General features: G+C 38.1%; 1 protein-coding gene across 1 annotated transcript in view; it reads right to left on the bottom strand.

Annotated features, from left to right (window-relative positions):
- Positions 1-20,870, bottom strand: part of LOC108785201 (sodium channel protein type 2 subunit alpha-like) — a 190,364-nt gene that overhangs the window by 52,578 nt on the left and 116,916 nt on the right. Inside the window, exons 13-17 of the mRNA XM_018554238.1 lie at positions 14,804-14,939; positions 13,704-13,942; positions 8,552-8,725; positions 7,827-8,183; positions 6,130-6,609 (exon numbers count right to left, since the gene is read on the bottom strand). Coding sequence (XP_018409740.1) covers positions 6,130-6,609; positions 7,827-8,183; positions 8,552-8,725; positions 13,704-13,942; positions 14,804-14,939 — 1,386 coding nt within the window. The remainder of the gene's footprint in view (positions 1-6,129; positions 6,610-7,826; positions 8,184-8,551; positions 8,726-13,703; positions 13,943-14,803; positions 14,940-20,870) is intronic.

The following is a 20,870-nucleotide window of genomic DNA, read 5'->3' as shown; positions in this document are numbered from 1 at the left end:
CCAGTCTCGGCAGATCATGCTGTGAAGAGAGTCCCACGACTCCACCTAAGCCTAATAGCTGTGCATGTTCTGTATTGAATTGCAATGGACAGGCAAGGGACACAGCTGATTTGCATGCAAGCCAATCAAAATTAATTGTAATCAGATATTATTTCATGTAACCTTAGTTAAAGTGGTGATACGTTGCTCTGCCTTAAAAGCACCAGAGTTGCATTCTCGGTTACTTCTGCTTGATTTTAACCCTGTGAGGAGTAAAGATAAGTGCAAGCAAAAAAAAAAAAAGAATACAAAAAAAAAAGATCAAATTAACAGCACCCCTAGCCTTCTTAAAACATATTAAGCAGGCATAGTGATCAGTGTGTTTTATCAAGCAATTTTAGGACTGTTACCCTCATGCCCATTGAGGGTTGAACTGTAATCCAACATCTGCAAGAGCCATTGATCTGCAAAAGTTTGTATTTACAATTATCTTATATAAAGACAAAACCTGTTTGTAATGAGATTGGCTCAAGATCATTTCATTCTGTTGTAACAAAATATGTTAAACAATGGTATAAAGTTAAACAAGAACGTTTCATAGTGTAATGATAATGATGTTCCATAGATAATAACACCTATAAGTCTAGAACATTTTTTTTTGTTTTATTACAATAAAATAGCCAATTACAGTTCCCGCAAATACCTACAATTTTTTGCAAATTACTAATGAAGCATTGATACTTAAAATACTCTGGTAATAATATTTAAAGTGTATGTAAACCCTAACAATGAACTATTTTCTGGTCTGTTAAATATAACACTGTAAGTGTTTTGTTATACATGTTTGATAACTTAAAACAATACATGTTGATCTTGCTAGAAATCTTGTGAACGGTCCTGTACTCTCAGCTATTTCTAAGGACTACAGAATACCACTCTATATTATGGACAATAGGAGAGAGTTGGGGTTCCATAGTTCTATCTTACTTCTGTTGTCCTGATACAGCAGGGGTAGTGAGCATTGTCGTCCTAGGGCTGGAAGTGTTTTACTGGCAAAACTTTCAGGTGAAAATAAAGAAAAAAAAAGGAAAATAACGCAGCCACCACATCTAATAACTGGTAAGCTACAATATATTACATTTTTGTTTTTGGGTTTAGATGTGCAATGTGCTTCTATGTAGTATAATAAGCTAACCAGTAACAGAGTAGTTCCTGGTGCAATAAAATGGTAATGTCATCATAAGTTTTTTTTGTTTGTGAAGTGTTAGAGGAGTTTTTAATGTTATCTAACCCTCACCCATTCTGCTAAAATATTTTTTTTTTATTGACAACTGATACTCCATAAGATAGACTACCAATCCTGGGACAAGAAAAGAAGGGACAGAGATGGCAGTAAAACCTGAATGTGGTTCTAAATCTGGACATACACCTATAGATTATCTGCAGATTTTCTATGGTCAGATGGAAAAAGTGCAACAGATTCCTCCAGCTACGCTAAACTGTGTGGATGGAGCAATCTCCCACTGGGCCAAGCTTCAGCATCTTGCTAGTCGGCCCCGCTGGCTCTCAAAACACCTGAACAATGCCTGCATCCAATCAGATTGTTCAGGTATTGTGAGAGCCAAAGCTCCGACCAGCAAGATACTGAAGCTTGGCCCAGTGGGAGATTCCTCCATCAACACAGTTTAGCGTAGACAGATGAATCTGTTGCACTAATTCCATTGGACCAGAGAAAGTCTGCAGATAATCTATAGGTGTATGGCCAGCATAAGACTTCCTTACTCTATTCAAAACAAGTTTTGGCTGATGTTCCACTTTAAGATTTTCTCAGAACCAGATCTGCTATCAGTGATATCAGTGAACTATAATAGTGAAAGAGGCAATATTATTATTCAATGCATGGGAAAAAGTACATTAACGGTTTCCAGGTGTTTTTTTTTTAATAATAAAGGAAATGTTAAAGTGTAATTTCTTTTATTTCGCAATCTTGTGTTATCTTGTGAGTCTCGAGCATACATAAAGCTACATCCTAAATTTTCTTGATGTTGGCTTAAGTGATATCTATGCTGTCTTGTTTTGAAAAGTTGTCACCCTGAAGGTACTATAACAGCTGTGGATCTTCAAAACAAAGCAATGTATGCTTTACATACAAATCAGATCTTCAAAATGAGGACCCTAGAGTTGCAAGGCAGACATTCTAACCACTATGACACAGTGCTGACCAACTCCTATGTTATGACACCATACTCTGCTACTGTGACTAATACAGAAGTGTAAAAAATAATCAACATTTGAAAAACTATTTATTGTCCATTTTCTTCCCAGGTATGTTGAAATATACATTGTGCACAGTGAAAAATTATCAAATTCTACTGTTTTCCATGGAACTCTATAGGCCCATGGAGTGCAGCATGTAGGAGAGCATTCCATAGAACCAGATGTGTCTACTCTTTGCAACAGCAACCACTTCTACCTAACAGCAGTGAAACCTTTAGTTTCCATTCTAATACTTCTGCTATGTAGCCTCATGGCAGTTTTCTCTCTCATTTTTTCTGCATTGAATATGTCTTATTTTGCATCTATGACCTTTCCAACTTTCTGTATCCTCAGAACCTACATTCGGCTTCTCACGGTCAAAACAATAACTCCTGCCTCTTCTCTAAATGGCCCTGCATACAGAGCTCCTACTTCCTTTATCCAGCAATCCAATTAGTAAAACTTTTGGTTGCTTTGAAAATTAAACAGAATCAATTGCCATTACGATTTGGAGCATATACTGAGTAACACACTGCCCCTGGCTCCTAAAGACTGGCATGGATGGATGGGATGCAGGGACTGTATACAGACAGCTAAGTACAGTTTGTATGAAAGTGTAACCCACAGACAATTTGTTTTCTTAGGGATTACATTAGAAAGCAAAATCAAAATCAAATAAGAAGCAGACTACAACCCCTAGATATTCTGTCTCCTTAGGCTTTATGCACACGGGCGTCAGGGGATTCCTGCAGCAAGAACCTGTGGATTATTGTGGCAGGAACTCCAGCTGTGTATGTACAGATGCAGCCATTCCAGTTAATGACAGAGTGACAGCAGTCGCATCTGTTCATGGCTATCCGTATGTTAACGTACATTGTACATGGTGTAGAGTTCCGTGAAGTATCACAAGCTGTAATGATAAGGTGGTTTATTTGTACTATACTGGGAGTGCTGCTACTGTCTGTTATTGAAAAGCAAACCTGAACTAATGAACGTGTGTTAGTTGCAACACCCACATCAGTAGGGCCATTTGCTATGTATTCTGAATATCTCCAATGGTGTTCACCCAGGTGCCAACGTGGGTCTGTGCACAACCCTTTTGTCTTTCTCCAGGATGCTGGGTGGAACATTCAGATAATTTACAGTCCTCTACTAGAGATTTTGCACATGCTCAATAAAGTTTTGTCAAACCTGATTACCAGGATGGGAACTTTGCACTTCATGGTGTCAGGAGAAGATGTAAAACTTAAAGGAGAATTATGAGGTGAGTGATTTCCACTCATCCTTATAGTTAGAGCCGACCTGTGACAAAGAAACTGTCAGAGGTCGGCTCTATTGATCAGGAAGTGAGCGAACACATACCGTTGCTTGCTCACTTTACGTTCATCTCCCTGCAGAGAGCTGTGACTGTCAGTCACCGCTCCCCGCAGGGATTCCACCCCTCCACTCTACGATCCTCCAGCACTGAGTGGAGGAACGGACAGGGGAGGGGGAGACACAGCTGGCTCGGCCTCTAGAAAGGCAGAGCCAGCTGTCACTCACGCAGCTGGGTGGATCTCGACAGTATTGTCAGGATCCGTCCCTGCTGTGGCGCTCTCAGTGGCCCGCGATATACTGAGCTTTGGGTCACGGGAGGAGGTTAGTATAAGTCCTCCAGTGACCCTAAAGAGAACTATGGTTAAAAACACTTAGGGTTCTATTCACTAAGCTGCCGTAGGGCAGGTGCAATAGCTAGTTTGCTATTGGCTATTGCAAATTGAACTAGCCAATAGAAATCTAGCTATGCATTCCTATGGTGATTTTTTTTTATTCTGATGGCGCAAATGGCTCCGATGTCAAAAGAAAAAAAAACAGAGCAGGGAAAGGTTTACCCTGCTCGATCGAGCAGAGTAAACCTTTCTGGGAGAAAGTGTTTCTCTCCTGGGTGGCCGGGAGCCGCTATCTAATAGCAAGAGACTCCCGGAGCGTCCGGGGGAGTTGGGCTGTCAGGAGATCAGTGTCCCTGGTTAACTGGTAAACAGGGGACGCTGATCTGTCTGTGCAAGTGGTAAGTGGCGGCCAGCAGTAAGTGGCCGGCAGTCAGTAGCAGGCTGTCGGCCGGCCAATGGCCGGCCGTTCAGCCAGCTTTGGCTTTCACCTCGGCTCAGTCGAGCCGAAGCATATGCCGACTTCGGTAGCTGTACGGGCTATAGTGAATAGGGGTCCTGGGGCCTAAGCTAGCCGAAGGATCAGCGGAAGCTAAGGCTAGATCCTTCGGCAGCTTAGTGAATAGACCCCTTAGTTATTCAAAGTGGTGCATCTCTGACATAAAAGAATGAACCATTGTCTCAACCTAGTTATGGGTAGAGACTTAAATGGGACTGATCTGTGGTTTTTTTTTACAAACATGACCACACAAATGTTAAAACTTTCCATTTTCCAGTAATCATTTCAAGTTTTCTTTAATTAATTTAATTTGTATAGCTCTACATTGCAATGCTATCAATGTAAGTTTAAGGTACACTCAAAACTACAGAGCTGATATCGTGTTTAAAGAAAAACCATGATTTACGCAGTAATTCTGACTATAGACACTGGGGTTGATTTACTAAAGGCAAAAAGGCTGTTCACTTTGCAAGGGAATTTGCACTTTGCAAGGAAAGTTTACCCTTAGCTTAGTAAATGTGGTGAAACTCCACTCCAAGAATGCTCAATCATGTGCTAGGAAACAAAAAAAAATGTATTTTTTCTTGCACATGATTAGCTGATGGAAGTCAGCAGAGCTTTACCTCATTCACAAATCTAAGGGCGAACTTCCCCTGCAAAGTACAAATTCCCTTGCAAAGTGAACAGCATACTTTCCTTTAGAAAATCTACCCCATTATATCACCTGTTAATTGTTGGTTATGAGTCCTCTAAACAGAGAGCCCAATAGTAGCTTTTTCCTTTCACACTGCCTTTGTCTGATTGGAAATATGTACTAACTTGTAGAAAGCTGAAAGAGAAGTGGAGCGAGTGGTAAATTGTGTACTCTGATTTATGCAGTTGTGTGTGTAATCTGAGCTTCAGGTATTGAGCTCTTTAAACAATAAGCTTTTGGAAGAAAAGTTACAATTAGCGCAATAAACATACAGCCCAGAGATTCTCCTGCAGGCTGGAAATATGACACATTTATATGCAATATTTCATACTTAGGTAATACAACGGAAACAAACATTTTTAAAAATTGTATTTTTCAGTCCTAAACATGGAAATACATACAAAACACTAAATGCTCCCTGAAAATATGCTGAAAACATTCTCTCCAGTAATGGCTACAGAAATATTAAACCCTAAATTCCAAGTTCCAATATGTTAGAAAGCCGGATTTAACATTATAATTGACCTTTTATAATAGAAAGAAATCACATCTTTAAGGCTCATTCACACTTTTGCGCTGAGGCATGTTGTCAATGGTACAGTTCTAGTTCTTGACAATGCATTTTACTGTGGTGCTTTTGTAAAAGAATATAATTCTGCTTACTGCATATTTGGTGTGGCCTTCCAGCACGTTCATCTTCTACAGAGATGAACAGTACTGCATTTTAGGGTAAAATAAATACATGAACAACCACCAAAAACGCATGCAAAATTCATCATAAATGCACTGCAACCAATGCCAAAAGCACACATTTAAAAGCTATATGTTTTTAAGCACAGAGCTACGAATGAGTCTTAACTGAAAAATCTGCATTTACATTTCTTAAATCAATATTATCCACTTTTAGGTCATATGGCAGTTTATTACTATCTATATTAGTATATTTGTTTTTAGGAAACAAATTATAGTGCTGTATTTTATGATTATATCATTAAGTTATCCTAAGTAAATAAATATATAATCCTAGTAATAATAACAGTATTGTTAAGGCATACCTCTTTACTTTCTTCCAGGTCAGATTCACTGCTGAAGTCTTCTGTATTGAGATTTTCAAAATCAGATTCCCCAACAGCGATGGGAACAGTCACGGTGAGGCTTGGATTATGTATAAAGGACATGTAATCACTCTCATCAATAATATACTTTTCCACACTGCTGCCTACTCCGCTTGTAGTTCCATTTCCACCTTTGTGATAATCTAAGTCTTTATTAATATCAACGGCATTATGGTTATAAAGACAGCTCTCTTTCCGGTTGTGCAGATCCTCGAGAGGTTTGATTTCATCTAGAGCTTTTTGTTTCTTCACAAAGGCTTTCTGGATGCATTCTCGCATTGTTTTCTTTACAAAATCTATTCCCCTCTGTATTCTTCCCACAGCAATCTGAAGGTTGTTCATCTCATTGTCATCGTCTGTTGCGGTGAGGTTGTCGGAACTAAATGAACTCAGTAACAAGGCCAGGAACAAATTCAAAACCTATGCAGTACATACAAAGATGCGTTAACATTTTATGGTAAGGCTTTACCAGACCCAGTACAGTGCATATAGCTGGCAGTTTTCTGATGCTCTAAAAATGCACATGTAAGAATGTTTCCAAAATTGCAAGCAAATTACATATGTACTTTTTAAAAACTTGAAAAATGATTTAGTAATACAACCTACAGTATAATAAAACCAGCAACGTAGCAAGAGATTTGTTGAGATTAAACATAGGGCACCATAAGACCACCGGGTTATTAGGCCATTAGCTTCTGCTGGGGCTTTTTATCCAGCTTTCTGTCACTTACCTGGATCCTGCCACCATTAGGCTTCTTATTCTGCACTTAGTTCAAAACACTATTAGAGTATCTAGCTAGTGTTATGAGAGCCTATGTGATGACTATACCAAGAGGGAGATGTCCAAAGTCCATCCATTTAAGTGCTTAAACTGAAGAGGTAAGGAAAAAAGTAGGGTTGAAGGTGGTATTCTGGACTCGGGGAGAGACCCAATTGTAGCCCTATGCCATGTCACTGGTTTCACTTCCAATATTAGTCACTGTCCATCATTTTAGTAGTATACAATTTAATGTCCAAGCACATTACCAGCACACTTCCTGTCATTCTGATGATATCAGATGTGGGCTGTAAGTGGGGCAGTGCCTTATAAGATGATATACCATTGTAAAGGTATTATTATAAATGACCCCTGGCCCTGAAACTGTTTGGAAGTGTTGGAGAATTGGTTTGATTTAGTAAAATCAAATAGGCTGTTTGTTTTGCAAGGGCATTTTGCCTTTAGCTTAGTGAACGCAGTGAAGTTAATTATGCAAATATGTATTAAGGACAAAATGCACATCTACCATGAGACATTTAACTTTTTCACTGTGGACAGGAAAAAATTATTTGTAATTGAGGTATGCTAGATTGTAAGAATCATGTTGAGTTAATTTCCACTATAAATTTAGATGAAAGCAAAGGGAAATTTCATATAAAAAAAGAGATTTTCCCTCATTTTCTGTTGCATTTCCAGGTGAAGGAAGGTTTGGCAAATAACTTGATATTTTAAGCCTACCCAAATTCATCTAACACTAAATAAAAATGTTGTTTCGCTTTCATAAACTTTAATATTCAAATCCTTGAATGGGCCCAACTGTGCTATATTTGGTACAAGTGAACTAAAGGATCTTGCTTAACCTCCCTGGCAATGTACTCACCACAAGATTGCCAATGACCATCACTAACATGAAGACCAAAAGGCACATAGATTGTCCGGCCACCTCCATACAGTCCCACATAGTCTCGATCCACTCTCCACAGAGTACTCGGAACACAATCAGGAAGGAATGGAAGAAGTCGTTCATGTGCCAGCGTGGAAGCTCGCAGTCATCTGAGATCTTACAGACACATTCCTTGTAGCTCTTACCAAACAGCTGCATGCCGACCACAGCAAAAATAAACACAATGATAGCCAACACCAAGGTCAGGTTTCCCAGAGCTCCCACAGAGTTACCGATGATCTTGATCAGCATGTTGAGAGTAGGCCATGATTTTGCCAACTTGAAGACTCGGAGCTAAAAGAAAACAAACATGCTCAATTGTTTATCAGTTTCAGCAGCGCTTTACAAAATAAATGATCTTTTAAGAATTGTTAGGTAAAGTAGATGTGAACTTTACTATGGATTTCTCACAGGTCTATGTTTTTTTTAGAGGGGGAACACCCAATGGATGATTATAATGGTTGACTGCAGGATCAGTCAGACCTAGTTTATTTTGCTAGTAAAGGACAGTTCTACAGCAGGATTACCTTGAAGATTTTTATTATCAGTAAAAAAAACTGAAAGTTGTTGTTACGGTACAACCTATAGTTTTTATAAATGAGCTAGTATCCTTTTAACAGAATGCTGGTCTTACAAGGCTATTTATAAAACACTGTTCTTACCAATCTGAATGATCTAAGCACAGATAATCCTTCCACATTAGCCAGACCCAGCTCCATCAAACTGAGGCTCACGATGATTCCATCAAAAATGTTCCAGCCTTCTTGGAAATAATAGTATGGATCTAAGGCAATCAGCTTAAATATCATTTCTGCTGTAAAGATTCCAGTGAAAACCTACAATAGAGGAAAATAGGTCCCATTAGTCGAATGTTCTTCAGACTGAATCAAATTACATGTGATAATACAAGGCATTCGTCAAAATATGAAAAAAATTGAGTATGTAAAAGTATAAACTTATATAAAAGTATAAAACATGTGTACACTTTACCCTGGACTATATATCACCAGTAATATGGAGGTTACAAAAAAAGGTTACAAATAAGTGTCAGAACACATATTTTAAATGTTCACCATGCAATATGAAATTAATAGGAAAAAGGATTGTTCTTACTTAACAAAACTTTCAATATCCACTGGGATATGAAATGTCAGAGTTATTTATTAACGGTAAATAGGCTGTTCACTTTGCAAGGGAATTTTTACTTTGCAAGATTAGTGATTATGGTGAAAATCCACTTTACAAAGAATACCAAATCACGTGTAAGAAAAACAAATACAGCAATTTTGCTTGCACATGATTGGTTGATGAAAGTCAGAATGCTGCTATTTTTCTGCTAGTTTAAATAATCAAAATTACTATTCCTTATCTAGCTGATCAATTAATAAGACAGTCCCATGATCCAGTCACTAAAGCCATTTATATTGCATCAATAAACCGAAGATCCTCATTAGCTATAGTTAGTGAGCAAATTACTTGAAGAACAAAATCATGGAGACAAACAGCACACATCAAGTTTCTCCTAAGAGTACTTGAATTTATGCTCTGTGATAAGACAAGCGTACAGCCACTGCACAAGATGAAAAGGATGCAGCTGAATTGGTTTGGTCATTTTACACAGCTGCCCTTTTCTTCAAGATGCTGCCACTGGAGATTACCAGATATGCAACCTGTAGGAGTAGGCCCAGAAGCTGATTAGGATGGGATTCCAAATTCCAGTTATAATTGAGATCACCTACAGTGCTGGCTCTGTTGTTAAAGCACAACCTAATGACACCTAAAATCCTTACTAGTTCACAAAAAACATACTGAAAAAAGACACATAAAAAAACTTTATGTAACCTCTTAATTTTTAACTTGAGAAATAAGTATATATATATATACACATACACACACATCAAAGTATAGAATAGTGTGATTCCACAAAAATAAATAACACTAACTGGGTAATTCATTCATTCTTGAGAACCAATGTAACCAGGGAATGCATTGGTAGCACTGAAGCTGGGAAGACAATGCCATGGTTTCTAGAAAATCCTTAACCTTTAATCCCAGTAAGATTAAAGCTCATAATGTGGCCTACTCCACTGTGTGACTGGTACACTTACATAGTTAGAATGAAAAGAGACATACTTCTATCAAGTTTAAGATCAGAAGGAAAAGTTAAACTTTTTCCAGAGATCCATGTAACTTTTAGAACATTCATTGTTTCTGCTTAGATTTGTCTTAGTTCCCATAATCTTTTATCATCCGCACAATTTGCACATAGTGTTCCACCATTCAAGATTCCCATGGTTCCTCTTTAACTCTGCTTATTGCATTTGTCACCCAAATACCTTTCCTTCTGTTGACTTTCAATATATCAGCATGATGGCAGACTAAGACATAAAGACTCATACAATGAGTCTCATTATGTATCTTCACTAAGAACGCTCACAATTGAAATGTTCCTCTTGTTGGGGGAGTTGGACTTAAATGACTCCTCAAATTATCATTCTTTGTCCAAGCTGATTTATTTCTTCTTCTGTTAAAGACAAACTTTAAAACTGAAACAACAGTTTTCTTCATAAAAGGACAAATTGCAGGGCCATGTTGAATTATATTAGTCTGGGTTATTCTGATAAATATTAGGGTTATCTTTGCTGCTTGAACTCATAATACTGCCAATGAGAAGTTCTCTACCTTAAACATGTCAACAAAAATTATCGTCATTATTGTCCTGTAGTGGTTTCAAAGGAAGGAGAGTAAGCAAGCCATCCCAGACTTTCCTTTGCCTGGCCAAAGTCTTGAGCTCTTTCTAAACAATTTCAAGGCCTAGATATATCCTAGCCAATGTTTTCTTGGTTTGTTCCAGGGCCTTCTAACAAAGCCATGCCTGGTGCAACTCCTGGAAACATGAACTCCTGAAACTACATAACAGCCAAGTAACATTCCATGTTCTAATGGAGACTGACCTAGTTTATCTATAGCGATTCCACCCATGTTCACTTTCCAATGGTTATAGCACACAAACCCAAAATTCACTAAGCAGGCTCAGCAGTTGGCTTCACATTTACTAAAGGAGCAGAGGCTGTTCACTTATCAAAGTGAATGTTCACTTTGCAAAATGCATGTTAACTTTTCAAAGTGTGTTCACTTTCAGGGGTGAATTTTAGTAAATAAGTTGTTTCACTTCGAATACCCAATCACAAGCTAGAAAAAAATCTAATTTCCCCCACACATTATTATAACCTCACCTTATTCACTATGGGCATGGTAGTTTTAGTAAAATTCAAACACAATGTCATATACGTATGCAGTGTTAGATTCTAAAAGTTCTAAAATGCCATGTAAAGATTCTGGCTTAGAAGTGAAGACTCCCAACTGCCCCGATTAGGTGACAAAGTCCCAATTCTAGGACAGCCCTTTATTTTAAAAATATTATATGCGGACATTAACATGGATGTGTGGAAGAAGACCTGATGTGTGAAAGACAAGAAGATACTGTAGAGGTATAGGAGAATCATCTGAAAAATGGGGGGTCACATTGTTCCACTAAATCATTCTCTGCTAAGGCATTAATAAAGATTTCATAGAGTTCAATGAATCTGTATTATTTGTAATTATTTACACTTTGATATTGAAAGCTATGAAGTAACAAACAGCTGTTTTATATTCTACCAAACATATATGCTTAGGCTGCTCTGAACTAAACATGTGTTCTCTCTATATCTAGCCAATTATTTTAAAGTAAGAAAGAAAAAGTGCATAAAACACAGATACTGTAAACAACGACTGATATCAAGTTCATCAATATAGTGGCACTAATATGTAGTATATTTTCCCCACTCTAGAGGTCATGCAGCCAACAGTCATTATTTAGCAGGAATATTAAAAAGATTTGTTATAACACTGCTGCATCTAATCCTTCTTTCTCATTAGTAGCGAACAAGTTCTCAAGAAGTAATATGCACTAAGAACTTAATCTCATTTGCCTTTCACCACTGGCCCTTTGTATGTCTGTAACTCTGCTGGCTCATCAAGGAACATGGAAGTGTTATCATTTAGAAATGCAGGATTAAGGTATTTTTGAAGTTAAAAATTGATATAGTGGGGAATCTAGAACCCCCAGTGTACAGAAAAATTGTATTTTACAGAGCAGTATTTACTGTTGGCATTGTGGAACAGGGCTTGGGACAGCTGAGTAAGAAATATAGCACCAAGATGTACAATTTTGCAAAGTATGTTTGTTTTTCCTTTAATGTGTGCTTTCTCTGACCACTTCTAGAGGCTCTGTGGCCTTTTTTTCCCCCTGGGAATCAGCAAGCTAGATTTCTGTTATCCTATCTGATCGGTCTTGTCCCCAATTGAACCCAGTAGACTCAAAGTCACCCCTAGTAAGCCTGGAGGTTGAAAGAACTGTTATGGGATCTCATCTGGAGCCCTGACCAACAACTATCTACAGACCTTGTCAGGGCAACGAATGAGAGGAGGAAGGAGAGAAACCACAATACATTTTAATTTAACATGTAACTGCCCCTTCTTTATTTGCTATAGCAACTGGGAAAGGAAAAGGTGGTTATTTGAATCCTACTGTAATGAAATATACAGAACAAACTGCGTCATTGGGTGTTTGACTGAAACAACAATTTTATGACATTTAAGGTGACACTAAACTCAGGAGTTAAATCTTACAAATGTATTCAAATACCTTCTCTATTAACAATACTGTATCTTATTTGTGTATCACTCAGCGGAAGATCCTAAAATCATCTCTGAATTGGTGCTGACACTGTCGAACTACCCCCGCACTGCAAGGGTTAACTGGTTGTTTGTGTCTAAGTAAAAAAAAAACAACCTTATTCTTAGACCGGTCCCTGGAATGTCTCTCCCCCTCCTCTACAGTGGTCTAAGGCCCAGTAAATCAGAGATAGATGTGAGGACACTGAAACTAGCGTAGGGAACAGTTAGGACCACTGTCAGGTTTTTTTCCTTCTGGTCTGTTGGTAAGATTTCCTTTTACTTTGTTTCCCAGAACAAAGCAGGTAGTAAGAGGAGACCTCTGCAAAAGGAAGGGATATTCACTGTTAGACAGCTGTCACCAGAACAGGTTTTCCCATTGGAAGATTTAATTTCCCAATCTCATGTTCCTGTGACAACTCAAACATTTAACATTTTCCTTCACTTTCTGTACTAGACACAATGGTGACCAGGACAAGAGGAGCTGGAACACACAAAGGTGTGCAAGAGCACACAAAACTTCCAGCTGGACAGCAAAAGAGTCAGGAATTATGGAAGGGGGATCTTGATGTTGTAGAATTCAAGACAAATAAGAATCCTCCTCTAACTAAACAGGTGCACTGTGACACCATGTAAGGTGAATTCAAGTTCTATGTTAGTATATTTCAAGTTGGTATTTTGGCCCCACGTTCTTCAGTCTGCATGTATATGTATGATGTAACGTAATGCCTTAGGCAGAATGATACCATGTACAATTCTTGTTTATATTCTACACTTTAAATAAATCTAAAGACAACATTTTTTTCCATTGTTGATAGAGTATGGTGTTCTAAAACCCCTGACAGTTTTTTTTGCCATCTGTGACCTGTGCAAGAGATTCCCCTTCACTTCCTGTCCTGTAGACAAAACAGTAAGTGAGACCAAATATATCTCCAAAGTGAGGTAAATCTCCTCTTAGATAGTTGTCACCGAAAAAGTCCCTTTTGGAAGATCCCCAATCTATTCTTGTGGTGGTAGCAGTTCAAAATGTTAAATTTCCCTTAGTTGAAGACCACATTAATGATATGTTATAGAATTAGGTCATTTTACACTTACCAAGTTTCCAACACTAAGGACATAATTAAATTCGTCAGTCATGGGGTAATGCTCCATGGCCATGAATAATGTGTTTAAAACGATGCAAATTGTTATCGCCAGGTCCACAAAAGGATCCATTACAACCAGTTTGACAATATGCTTTATGCTCAGCCACCTATCAGTGCAGTCCCAGATTAAGAAGGTGTTTGCAAACTTGTACCAACATGGAGGACACTTCTGCCTGGATTCTTCAAGTTCTGATAAAGGAAGAAAACAAAAGTGTTGGTGTGTTTCGATTGGTATTTTAAATATAGGCAGGTGGTTAAAGTGCTTCTATTGTCTATTCATCTTAGTAGCCATTATTTTATCCAACCCAAAAAGGTTGGTTTTGATAATGGGCAACAGAAAGGGTCAAATCTCATGTCCATTAGCCCAATTTACATTTCCAGGGAAAGGTCAACTTCCCAGAGTTCACTGCAGTGGGAGAAAATGAGCGTGCCATCCCAACATCAATGATCCTTATGCCCCCATTTCATCGATCTCCTGTTAAAACGGCCTGTGCTACTATATTCTACAGGATGATTGTTATAAATTTCCTGTAGACTATTGTATTTCTTATACTTAGTCTGGTAGTCGATAAAATCCTCAAAGTATTAATCTAGTTTTCAGCAGCTAACATGCTTGCAATTACTGGTAATTAATGGAAAAGATAGCAAATTTTATTTTAAGCTAGTAAAATTTGCACACTGTTTGTGCCCCAAGTCTGCTCTGACTTTCTGCATATACTTTAGCTCACACCAAGGTTTGCTAATTCTTCATTTTGGAACTCAGCAATGGTTAGACAGGAAATTGCATATTATTACTGCAGTGTAAATTTCACACAATGGCACATTTCAGTGAAGAGAAAGTTAATTTTTATCGAGTCTCTCTTTTTTTAGTATGCAGAAGGAGCCACTGGATAAAAGAGTTAGAATTACTTGATGCGGGACATTACACAATTAGACAGAAAAATGTGGGGCAGGAAGGTAAGTAAGTATATCAATCCACATTCATTTTAACCTGCTACTTGAAACCCTGTTAGGATGCTAATTCACGTTTAACAAAGTTCAATATCTTACCTTCCATTGTGTTGGTCAATATACTAGCAACACTCAAGGCTCTCTGTCTCATGAATGTTGGATCTTCCAAAAGATCCATAGAAACCTGATAACAGCTTGGCTTGCGCTTCCTTATCTCAGTCTCTGTGGTGGTTCCCTGAAAAAAAGGGACAGTTGATCATCCATTGCCAACAATGTTCAGTAATCTTTCGCTCCAGTTAATGTCAGTTGTCAGTCACAAAGTCTAAAGTGAGTTGCATTTGGAGAAACCGCTCTCCACATAGTTTATAAAAAATATGTTATCTGTAGCAACCGTTCAAAGCCACATTAGGAAGATTGCAAAATGCTGACTGGCTGCTATGGCACACCACCTCCTCAACAAAGTTTGAAAATTTTTGTCTGTTTTTATATAAACTCTGCATATAATACAGAACAGTTTATGTTGCATGTTAGATTAGGTACACAGTGACATGAATGCAGCTTGAAATGAGTATGGAAAAAGTAGAAACACATACACACATAAAGGGATTTTTTAAAATCAGATTAATGGAGTACTTTATTTTATACAATAAGTGGTCTTCTGAGCTCTAAATTGAGTTATTGAGCTCAGTCCCACACTGGGTTATATTTACTACAGGACACTCATGGACAGGTGCCCTGGGAAGAGGATTAATGGGGGGTAGCTGCAAAGCATAGTATTTATAATCTGTGGATATTTTCTTTTATTATGCTTTGTCTTTAAATTCTGGCCACTTGCATGTAATCCCAGCAGCAAAACTAACATAGCAAGTGAACAAGGGACACTAAGGGGAGTCACTAGACAGGAAGCGTTTCATGTCTAATCCATTGACGTTGTATTTTAGTCTCCATTTGTTCTGAGCATTTTAAGGAAGAATTCACTTTTATTTTTTAATCAGAGGCATGTTCCCCATTTTTAGACCATGTGACAGCTCATACAAGGTGTGTCCTATACCTTGTCTTTCTTCACCTTCCAACTGCTGCAAAATGAAAGTTAGAAAGAGGAATTTCCACACTATATTTTTATCCCAATAGGGCATGTTGATTCTAGTTTTCTTTTTCATCTCTGCATGCTAGATTTTCTATAGCTGTTCATGTTTCATTTTCAATGTTTTTCCATTGTGCTAAAATGAACTGATTGCAACTACTCTAGCTTGGGCTGTGGCAGCTGCTTAGCAACACTGAAGCTCTGCAGAAATGAGCAATTAATCACTTCCATAGAAAATAATTATTTGCTTCACTTTCCCTTGAGGCAGATATTTCTGAACAGATATAGGCAAGTGTTAATAAAAGTCATCTTTCCGCAATAGTTGTAATATATTTATAAAATAATATTTTAATACTGGGATCTTTGGTTAAATGTGCAGCACTTATAAAATGAAATAAAATCAAGTTGTTGCTATTGTGATTAAATTCTCAGGGGTCACATTTCCAGAACTCATTATTCCCATGTAATGAACAGCAGCTGTGCAGTATTGTGCAGGGCAAAATCTCCCTTAGGGTATGTAAGCACTGGCTCTCCCTACTCCAGTGGTGCTTCTGGTTTGCGCTTATTTCAGTATCCAGTGAACAAAGCACAAGCAGCAAGCTTGTGAGTTATCAACAGTGCTGGAAGACTATTAATGCTCGCACATATGAGTACTTTTGTGCCATATTCAGAAACAACTAAGTATCCAAATGATTGGACTGTACTGAACCCTGTCAGCATCAAGGTGATAGGACTGTAGTGAATTCTGTCAGCATCAAGGGGATGGAACTGCATTGAATGCTAATACACAGTAATGAAGCATGTAAAGTCTCCCAAGTGCCCATAGAATTAGGGTTTGAAAACACAGACCCTTCCTTGTTCAGTGGAACTTCTGCTCTTAGTTATGTTCAACATTCAGTGAGCAGATCATTTGTTAAATGTAAGACAATAATGCCCAAATTTATGAGAAACCTACAGAGACAAGGAGTAAGGTGGCAGGACTGCTAGGAGCAGTACTTTGAGGTACCCGTCCTCCATTAGCTATTAGCAATTTTAGCAGATTTTGGGTCCTGAATGGGACAACATGTATCTGGGGGTGGTCATAATCTGTTCAAACAGTTTAAAGTAAAGCTGTCACACAACTGGGCAAATCATACTGAGTGTAAGATAAAAAAAAGTACAAGCTGATGTTAGCTTCAGTGGAATAATAGTGCCAAAATGATTAGTAGCTCCACAGATATAGACAACTGACGTTGTATGCAAATCTGGACTTTCCCTTCCATAAACGTTGAGCCTGGCCATAGCCCCTATACATCAATGAGGCCTAAAAGCACATTACAGAACTACAGAGGGGTTGAGGACAGAAGGGGTGGGGCCATGCTTGGCCTTTGCAGGACAAGTCAGGAGTTGCATATGATTTTAGCTTTCTGTATCTTGGAATCTACTGACTATTCTGACATGAGGTTTTGTTTACTAAAGGTTTTTAACTTTTTTAACTTTTTGCCCAGTAAAAATTGCCCGGGCTTGTGATAAGTTTTCTTTGAATCTGGATCAAGCTTTAATATGTTGAGAATTTAATTGTGTTTGGGAAACTACGGAATAGCCTAAGAACTGACTCCTTAGCACCGACACCTTTCAAAGGTAAAGTATTTATTAAAACTGGAGCAGACAAAATCTGGAGCAGCTGTGCATGGCAACCAATCAGTTTCTCTGCAGTTTGTTCAGTTAAAATCTGAAAATGAAAGGTGCATGCTGATAGGTTGCCATGTACAGCTGCTCCAGATTTTGTCTGCTCCAGCTTTGATCAATTCCCCTGACTTCTTTTAGTTATTTTGTTAAATAAGGTGAGATCTCATAACTATAAATGTGAACTGAAGACAGGTTTCCAATGAATACATAAGTAGTTTCATGCTCTGTGTCTGTATGGATAAAAAGCATGATTCAAACATTATATATTCAACATGCAGTGAGGGACAACAACTGTGACTTTTGTGATATTGAGAATGGTTTTAAAGTGGAACTTAGCCAACTCATTTTTGTTTTCTTACGGATAGAGTAGGGTATAGCTAGAAACTCTGTCAGATGTTTTTTCCTGTCTGTTGTCCCACCATGATGATCTTCCCTCAATTTTTTCCAATAAAAATAGGACAGGAAGTGTGGGAATATCTCATCAAGCTTAGAACACAGGCAGCATTCAAAGACCCTACAGAGGTATCCGTTTTCCCCCTCACTATCCAACACTAACCATCTTATTCACAAAGGGTTGAAGAGATTGGAGAAGGCAGGAGAAGTGAACAATCTAGGACAACATAGCTGAACTGGAAAGTGAGCTGAACTGGAGAATGTTTCCAAATCAGCTATTTCATCCTAGATTGTTCACTTCTCCTGTCTTCTCCAAACTCTTCACCCCTTTAGTGATTAACCCTGTAAGTAAAAAAAAAAAAAACATTGGGTGCTGTTCCACTTTAATGTATTTCACAAACACAAGCAATTGTTGAAGCTGCAAAAAGATCATTAAAGCTAAACAAACCTACAATACATGGTTTTATTAAATGAAAACTGATAAAATGCAAGTTGAATGTTATAATTTCAGAATGTACATTTGCAATTAATTTTATACCACCAGGGACTGTTTTGACATTGAAGAGAGAAGCCCAGTGTCTATGGGTGATAGAGGCTAGAAGAAGAGCTTTTAGCAGGAGTTTTTTTTGTTGTGACAAGAGAAGTACTGCAAGAAGATGCTGTGTATTATATAGGGGTGCCTAACAGACTGGGGCAGAGCTTACAGAGGCCGTTGTGAGTCCACAGGTTGCAGTTAGAGTAGTCAGGAACTGTATATGACAGAAATGATCTGCTCTATATTTCCTGGGTCTTAAGGAACAGAATTAAAGGACAACAAACTGCCTTCAAATAAACGCACCCCCACCTCCCCTAAGCTAAATTACACTAACCCCCACTCCGCAGCTAATTACGCTCTGAAGTCATGGTATCTGCCATTGTTTACATCCCATCCGGTGCAAATCTGTTCAGTGCTGGCCACACCTGTGGACTGTGCCCCCATAGGCTTGAATTAGGCTGACTGTTGATCTACAACCCATTCAAGTGTGACCAGTGCTTGCAAAGGGTAGCATAAAGTTACATCTGTCCTTTAAGGTAATTAGCAACACTGTCCTAGTTCACCTGTAGTAGTGTAGAATTTATTTTTCTAATATGCAAACTTGCATTTTGGCTCAGGTTTTCCTTTAATACATACATACTGTCAAATACGCAAGATGTGCAATCATATATACACCATTCTGTTAAATGAATGTTACAATGGCTATAGTAGAGATCAATTTGGGAAGATATTTAATGACGACAAATGAGAGTCTAGCATTCTATATGCATAAATGATCATTGACAAAACACAAATGGGAGATCACTCTCAAAACCATCTTTCAACTTTTTAGGAAATACTCTGCAGACAATTGTTTTTGAGGTACATAATTGGTACAAACAATTGTATGGCACACAATGCACCTGCAGTCTAAAAGATATCTTCCGCTCTTCGAAGTGCAAATAATCTGACTGCACAGCCAGTTATCCTAAAATTTTGCCAACAAAAACCATTGCAAAATTGGTTTACTTAAGATCCTTCTAAGTACATATTTAAAGAATATTCCTCCAATCTTCCAAACTGTGTTCCTTCTATAGCCATTCTTAGGCCAGGCATCCTCAGAGATGAGCAAAGGCAATATTTTATGTGGTTGATGGTTAAAAAAAACACCATTATTAGTGTTATAAAGAAAACCCTGTATTACTAACTGAAAAATTAAAGGCTAAGCTAAAGAGATAAGAGTTAGTGAACACCAGTGTCGTGAACTCTCCATCCACCCAGAATCAAAATAGCACTTTAAGGAGACACCCTATGACATTTTTTTTAATGAAAATGTGTATTAGAAAAGGCTGCAGCCTTTGACCTTTCCTTGCTGGCTGCAAATTTAAAAAAACAAAACATTACACTGTTCTTGATAATGGAACCACTGGTGAGTTATGTTATGATCCCATACAACTATAATTAATTGTACCAATATATTGGTAATAATTTGCTCATCGTTTAATATTCATTGGCAATGATGCTGGAAGCTTTGGATAAACATGCAGGGATGAAAGCTGAAGTGTCCGATTTGCCAAAACAGTATAGGCTACAACAATAGGTGAAGGGAAAGCGTGAGCACGTTTAGGAGGAGAGACTATATGCAGAGTGTGACAATATGACCAAGTCCCATATTTCTTATGGCCAAACTTTTACTATTATACATGGTTTAATATTCTGTACTGTGGTATTCGGTCCATTTTGTCATATGTCAAAGAGGTCAGTCAGCCAAAATTATTTTTTTTCTGTCTACCTATATATGAATAGCTCTCCCTAAGAATCATTACTTTTTGAACCATCTATACCGACATAACCCTCCTTTTCCATTTCTCCTTTACAACTGCTCCTCTGTTATGTCAGATGTAGAGAAAAATATTCCACTAATTAGCTGAATACATTTACAGACGCGCATGTTTGCTATTACAATATATTTAAAGCCAAACCAGACCTTGTCTCTGGAACAAGGATAGAAGGGAAATTTCCCAATAGCAACATCTGTTCCTGTGTAATTTTGCTCTGTTTGGAGAGATTTTCTCTCTTTTCTTGTTGAGTCTCGAAAGGAAAGGCAAATCTCCCCAAAGGGGCACAAAGAGAAAAACCTGACAGGGACTTTAAACATTCACTACTATTTTTCCAAGCAGTGTTGGAGCTTTTTGCTCCCTTCTACCATCTCAAATGCCATTTGGAAAATCATTATGATGGTGCTTGCCAGTTGAAGCTGTTACCCAGAGTATCTGCGAACTGAAACTTGTCCTGCAGACATTAACATAAATGTTTCCAATGTAGGTATTTTTAGAGTACCTCTGGGTACCAAATGCAGCTCCTTACCTTACACAGGGAAACTTACAAAAAGAGGCATGAGTTTCTTTAAATACTGGAAGGGCATGATGGTCGCATGTGTGTTACAGGCGGATTAGACAGATTAAACTGGAACAGGAACTGGAAGCACAAAATGTTCCATTGTATCT

Source organism: Nanorana parkeri, unplaced genomic scaffold, assembly GCF_000935625.1.
Source record: "Nanorana parkeri isolate BGI_ZX_2015 unplaced genomic scaffold, ASM93562v1 scaffold149, whole genome shotgun sequence".
Classification (NCBI taxonomy): domain Eukaryota; kingdom Metazoa; phylum Chordata; class Amphibia; order Anura; family Dicroglossidae; genus Nanorana; species Nanorana parkeri.
Note: the sequence above shows the minus strand (reverse complement) of the source record. Positions and strands in the feature narration are given on the sequence as shown.